Source organism: Zea mays, chromosome 1 (assembly GCF_902167145.1).
Source record: "Zea mays cultivar B73 chromosome 1, Zm-B73-REFERENCE-NAM-5.0, whole genome shotgun sequence".
In the NCBI taxonomy this organism is placed as follows: domain Eukaryota; kingdom Viridiplantae; phylum Streptophyta; class Magnoliopsida; order Poales; family Poaceae; genus Zea; species Zea mays.
The window spans coordinates 7,429,547-7,435,923 of NC_050096.1; the positions used below are offsets into that span (position 1 = coordinate 7,429,547).

Genomic DNA, 6,377 nt, shown 5'->3' on the forward strand with positions numbered 1-6,377 from the left:
AGCTGATCAACCGTGGGGTAGGAACTGTAGCTTCTTTTAGTGAAACTGCACCACCCTGCAAAGACCGAAATATGAAGATAAGTTAAGTACTAAGCAACACAAGGTAAGCTTGTTTTTTTGCCAAGGAACACACCTAATAAAAAATAGTTGAGTCTAGCAAAAACATTGTTACAAGATTAAAACAAGAGCTGCCATCCACGTATTTATTTCTCTTGGTGTTTTGATTAGTTCCTTACACCTAAAATCATCCTAGGACCTATCAAACCAGTTAACATGTTAACATTTATTTTCTAAAAATTAGCACGCTTTTTATCAGGGTGCCATAAGGAAATCAGTTTGACAGCGCGACCGCGTGGGCCGGGACCGCGCGTGGGGACCGGGAGCGCAAGCGTGGACAGCAGGGACCGATGAGTGCGCCGGCGGACAGGCTACGCCAGGGATCACGCCGTCGCGGGGGCTGGCGTTTGCCGGCTGGGGAGCGAGGAGTTTCCGCTGTCGCCACAAGGACCAAGGTATTAACTGCCACTTGTTTGGCTTACCAGAACTCGTGGGGCAGGGGAGGGGGGCGCTGGCGCGACGGCGTTCATGGAGGTTGAGGGGGTAGGGGCGCGAAACTTCAGACATCGTGGACACAGACGCGCAGCGGGGGCAGCAGGGGCAGCAGACGCGACATTGGTTGTTGGCGGCGTGGAAAGCTGGAGAGCCGACGCAGATGGAGCGCGTGGACTGCGATGCATGGCGGAGGCGATGCTAGTAGGATATGATCATATGAATAATAAAAGGAAAAGATGACCGGTCAGAAATACGACTGTTATGTTAAATAACCTGTGTCAGACGAGCTCGCCACCACCCATAATTATCCTTTGACATCTCCTCCCAGTTATATGTAGGAAAACCCCAATTTTGTTCATTCTTGTCAAAATAATCAAGAGGCGCTCCAGTAGTGGTATTCATGCGAAACAAGGTTGGGTATACCCAAGTATCGACACTATTCCTATCAACATCAATAGGTAAATCACCTTTTAGGATAACATTTTTCTTTCTTGCATATGTTGCTGCCTCAGATAACTAAAAAAATAATGTCAAAAATAAATACATGAGAGTAGTACTATGAGCAGTTCAGAACGACAATACAACAATAGGAAATACTTACTTGTATATATAGATGGTACTGAACATAGTAATGAAAACGTATAACATCATGGTGTAAAGTACCTTCAGACATAAGTTTGTCAAGCTGAAACACATTACAAAGGGAAACCATCTTAGTGCTCATAAACATGTGCTCTCATAAAAAAAATAGAACAACATGTTCTTAGCAAGCTATAGTGGGAGAAAAGATACAAGTACCAAATGCAGAATAATATTCTGAATACCTTATCCTTGGAAAACTGAGAAAAACGATCCCATTGACTGTGATCAGAAGTCCCGCAAAAAGCAAAATGCCGCATATGGTTTCAACCATTCCTATTGGAGCAGTGTGAAAGCTTATCACATACAGTTTGGAATAGGAAATCAAGTACCATGATTACACATGAGAAACGAAATGGCAGTGAATGTACCTCGTTTTCAGATAAGAACTGCTGGAAAGAACTGGAGTTTAGCACTTTTTCCTTTTCTAAATTGAATATTTTTCTAGCAATCGACAATTTTGTGGACAATGCTGCCTCGTAGTCGACATCCTAATTTACATGTCATTTCCAAGTTAAGAAATAACCAAACATTAAAGATTTACTCAGAGATCTAAAACAGTCAAAGACAACATGCAAATGCAATAACCTTTTTATCCAAATGCTTCTTTGCCTGCTGAATTTCTTCCTGTAGTAAATTTTAAATTGGGTACCAAACGAGGTGAGTAACAAACATTTAGTGGAATAAAAATAACACAGCCAAGACATACAATGAATAAATTTGAAAGCATAACAAAGGTATACCTTAACACAGGAATTGCATCTGAAAGTGCTTGTACCCTCAGGTACAAGGGATGCAAAGCAAACACAGAGAGGGAGCTGTAATTCACACATGAGGGGCGCTGCTACTGTTTAGATAACGTCCTTACTGATTTCAAGAAAAACAACCATTATGAGCAGGAAACCTTTGGTATCGAATATTAGTCATACCTGTACGGATAAGAATCCCACCTCATCCCATGAACTGAAGTATCGTTGATTGGAAGGAGCTGAACAAGATGGAAGCCCAAATTGACTGCCCAGTCAACAAGAAGTTTCGGGCATGAGCGGCACGGCCTTATCCGCCGATAGTGGAGACGCGTCTCAGGTATCGCTGGACAAGCAACGGTCTTATCCGCCGCCGTCTCGGGCATGAGCGGCAGCGTTGCGAGCTGGCGCTGCTGCGGCCGGGGTGGCGGCGACGAGTCCACGGATGACGTCCCCGACGAGGACGAGGACGGCGACGAAGACGACTTCTCCTTGTCGCAGTGCTTCCGGCAGTCGCCCACATCTTGCGCCGCCGCCGTCGCCGCAGGCGCTGCAGTCACCATCGCAACTTTGGCCGCCTTCTTGGGCTTCCGGCCCCTCCTCCCGCCGCCTCCGCACGCGGCCTTTCGCTTCCCTTTCCCGGCACTCACGGCCGGTCCCGTCACCGGAGTCGGTGTCGGCGCGGGCGCCATGGCCGCCGGCTTAGGAGCAATCGGGCGGAACTTGAGCATGATCCTCCCCATCTGCCAGGCCGCGCCTGCCTGCTGCGCGGCCGCGGTGGCGGCGTACCTCGGGGCGAGGCAGCACCCTCCCTTCCTCTCCATCCCCTCTCCCGACCGCACACGTCTCAAAACAAACCAACCCGGTATGAGTACGAGTACGACACACTTCCTTCTACTTTCTTGGCCGCCGCGAAGTAGTCCTTGACGGTCACGGAGCCAAAGCCGTCGTCGTAGAGGACCTCCAGCCCCTCTCCTGCTCCTCCTTCACCGGCAGCCCCTCGTTGTCCTTAGCCTCCTCCACCTTCTCCTTCCTCTCCACCGCGGCCCCTGCAGATCCGTTCACTGTCATCGCCACTGTCGCCGACGCGTCGAGGGAGCTCGTGCGGAGGGCGAACCGCGCCTGGAGTCGGGCGCTGCGGTTTGTTTCCATGACCGAGACGCACGGCGATGGAGGCGGAGGTTGTTGAGAGCGGGCGTAGCGGGGATTCATCGCGGGCGGTTGGGGAATCGCGTCGGGAGGGGGCGGTCGTGCGCGTGATCCGCGGGCGGTTGGGGAATCGCGGCGTTGGGGGGCGAGGGGAATCGCAGCGACGGTCGCGTTATCCGCGGGCGGGTGGGGATGCGGCGGGGGCAGTCTACACTGCCCCCTTAATAGTTAGTAGAGATTAAATCAGAGATTCGTACAGGTTAGAGATTAGAAAATGAACCTTGACTAGTTTATTATGACTTTCATGTCAGAGGCCCCGTACCAACATCACGCAGAAATAAAAAGAGCATATACGAGTACTCAACTCTTCTTCTACTTCCAACTTGCTCGTGCAGTATATCTACAACCGAATTCACATCTAAGCTAGCATCGCGGCTCGCCGTTGCAGAGCTGAACCGCATTTCGGTGATACAGTTCACCACTTCTTCCAAGTTGCGCGTGCACCTTCCTCACTTCAGAGTTCAGACTTCAGTATAGCAGGTGGGCTAAGGGAGAGAAGAAGAGCTGGTCCTGCCACGGGCTGCGCAGCTGAAACGGGTCCTGCATCTGCGTCCAGTCGGCGACTCCGAGGTGCGTTGGCACCTGCAGGGTGGGCAGGTCACCGTGCCTCACCGCCGGGCCGGCCACGCTCGCGGCATGCAGCAGGGAGGACGACGACGACGTCGACGCCACCGTGACCGTCGTGGCGTCCGCGGCCTCCGTCTTGGCCTCCCTGGGCGCGGCCGCGGGCGCGCCGTAGCTGTCGCCCGACGGCGCGGGAGATGACGAGGACGGGAACTGCAGGAAACTTGTGTCGTAGGTGTCGTCCGACGACAGGTAGTCGTCGCCGGTGGAGCCGGCGGCCTGGACCAGGGATGTTGCTGTGGCCCCGCCGATGCGCCTCTGCATCTCCTCCATGGCAGAGGCCCTCTGCTCGAGCTCCTTCAGTGGCGTGGCCTTCCTGTAGATCTTGCAGATCACCATGTCCTCCTGCGGAAGCACGCAAGCGTATGTCAGCCATTTTCGTCTCGGTGACTAGTGACTTCATGGAAGGAGTTTCCATGCAATCTATTAATCAAAAACAAGTCAACTCCTAAGTCAACCACGCCTATTTCTTCATGTCTCGTCGTGCGTCCATGGGTCTACATCACTGACTGTTACCCGAACTGACCACCATATATAGACGAGAGAGGTATCACGGACAGGAAGATGATCAGCAATTTGCCTCCCCCCGGTTAGTGTTAAACGGCTTGTTCGGCTGCTAGTTTCTACAGTGGCAGCTGCTGCAGCCGCCTGCCGCTTGCTGCTGTAGGAACAGTGTTTGTTTGCAGCTGCAGCTGGATGAAAATGGCAGCCGAACAAGCTCAAAACCGCACACTAGTTTGGCAATTACATCCCAAACCAGCAACATATAATATATATATACGTACTAGCTAGTGTCTGATGTGATTTTGCTGCCAGTTGAGTTCTAGCTAGGATGGCGGGCAGATCATGTGCAGAAATGCAACGGAGCGGACGATCGTTGGATTACCTTGGGAGGCAGCGGCGGAGCGGCGCGGCCGGCGGCGGAGTGGTCGGGGAGGCGGTACTCGTTCATGACCCAGTCCGTCTTGGTGCCGCGCGGGGCGCGCCCCTGGTAGAAGACGAGCGTCTTCTTGAGCCCGATCACCCGCTTGGCGTCGGCGGAGCTCCGGATGGCCCTGTCCGACCCCGTGGCCTTCCAGAACCCGCGCTCCGTCGTGCGGTTCGGCCGCCCGCCGCTGCCGGCCTTGCGGTCGCGCGGCACGAAGAAGTACCACTCCCTCTCGCCAATCTTCGCCATCGCTGCGAAACCGTGCGTCTCGACCGATCAGCGACAAGAACACACGCGCGCGCAGGCTGTTGTTTGCCCGGATGATATGGTGCATGGCGGTCGTATCGACGACGACGACATACCAGGAAGGTCCCAGGGGTCGTAGCGGTAGATGTTGAGGCTGCCGATGATGTCGAAGTGGAGCTGCTTGCCGTGGACCACGCGGGAGAGGTAGAAGCCGAGGAGCTCCTCCTCGGTGGGATGGAACCGGAAGCCCGGGAGGTCCTGCTCCACCTCCATGGACGCCGCCCCGGCCATCACTGCCATCGATCGGTGCTCGTTCTGCTCTCGTGAGTCGTCTTCTTCTCGGACGCACGACGCTGCTCTGCTCTGCTCTGCTTGCTGCACTGGAACACGATCTGCCTGGTGGTGTTTCGCGGGCTCGCTCGCTTATATAGACTTGTAGAAGGGTGGGTTATGTCACGCGGTTTCCAGGAGACTAGCGGTCACAGCGCTGAAAAGGACAAGCACTTGCTTGCTCACAATGACACAATCTCACATCTCATCTCAGAGATGAGTGGGCCCTCGGCCCGGCGGCTCACCAACAATATTAATTTCAGTGCATTTTCCAGAGAGTTTTCTTTTAAAATTTCAGTTGGACTGTGTAGTTGGACTATGGAGACTAGTTAAGTCACATATTTTGACCCTTTTATACATCTTGTTAAAAAAAGCTAATCCTCTATTTTGGCTGTGTTTGAATAATGGCAGTGGCAAGTGACTGTCCAACTTCAAGCACCCAATGATAGAATGCTGTATTATATTAGAAGGTTGTATTACTCTTTTAGGACGAGTTCTATTTTAATGATCCATGAGGGGAACTCGAGCACTAGCATGGTATCACTGATACATGTGTTCTATTCTTCCTCCATTCTTTATATTTAAAAAGGTCTTATAATTTCACACATATGAATTATATATTTTAAAATTATTTTTTATTGTAAATCTAAAATCATAAACCTTGTATAATGACCTTATATATATCTCTACTACCTATTAAGACGGTAAGGGGTAGGCTGCCCCATTCCGTGTTCTGTCATTCTCATTTCGTCCTCACTGCAAAGCTCATTCCCAGCTGACTGTCTTTCTCATTCCCCCTCCCTGCAAAGCCCATTCACATTTCCATTCCCGGCTATCACGTGTCTTTCTCATTCCCCCTCCCACAAAGCCTATTCCCATTCCCACGTGCATCCAACGCCTAGCTAAAATTAAATTAAAAAAACAGGCTCCAAGGGGATTCGAACCCGCAACCTCTCAAATAAATGTGTTTGTAGCTACCACTACACCACATGTGTGTTTATGTCTACATCTATTATAGTAAAAACATATAATACATCTCTCCCGAAGCCCACCTGCTACCCTTGCACAATGTGTAGTAGTAGATAAGTATCACTGAGATTATT

At 51.4% G+C, this 6,377-nt stretch overlaps 2 protein-coding genes and 1 long non-coding RNA gene across 3 annotated transcripts; all 3 read right to left on the minus strand.

Moving 5' to 3' along the window:
* Window positions 1–1,396: 1,396 nt before the first annotated feature.
* LOC103631671 (uncharacterized) lies at window positions 1,397–1,836 on the minus strand. Its single transcript, XR_002266622.1, has 3 exons — window positions 1,780–1,836; window positions 1,563–1,682; window positions 1,397–1,467 (listed from the first exon to the last, which is right to left on the minus strand). It is a non-coding gene; the product is annotated as an uncharacterized lncRNA (long non-coding RNA).
* A 424-nt stretch (window positions 1,837–2,260) lies between these two features.
* Window positions 2,261–2,761, minus strand: LOC103644404 (translation initiation factor IF-2; the record flags this gene model as incomplete). The annotated part of the gene is made up of 1 exon (XM_008667612.2): window positions 2,261–2,761. A coding segment is annotated over exon 1 (501 nt), but the record flags the coding sequence as incomplete, so codon positions are not given.
* A 592-nt stretch (window positions 2,762–3,353) lies between these two features.
* LOC100501100 (uncharacterized) lies at window positions 3,354–5,283 on the minus strand. Its single transcript, NM_001357604.1, has 3 exons — window positions 5,061–5,283; window positions 4,657–4,949; window positions 3,354–4,115 (listed from the first exon to the last, which is right to left on the minus strand). Exons 1-3 carry the CDS (start codon window positions 5,242–5,244, stop codon window positions 3,615–3,617), a joined length of 978 nt encoding a protein of 325 aa, NP_001344533.1. The 5' UTR covers window positions 5,245–5,283; the 3' UTR covers window positions 3,354–3,614.
* Window positions 5,284–6,377: the final 1,094 nt, after the last annotated feature.

Bases quoted from the DNA above. Each gene is read 5' to 3' on its own strand.
- LOC100501100 (NM_001357604.1), bottom strand. From the start codon at position 5,244: ATGGCAGTGATGGCCGGGGCGGCGTCCATGGAGGTGGAGCAGGACCTC. The intron at 4,950-5,060 runs GTATGTCGTCGT...ACGGTTTCGCAG, and splicing joins CGACCCCTGGGACCTTCCTG to CGATGGCGAAGATTGGCGAG. The intron at 4,116-4,656 runs GTAATCCAACGA...GTGCTTCCGCAG, and splicing joins CTCCGCCGCTGCCTCCCAAG to GAGGACATGGTGATCTGCAA.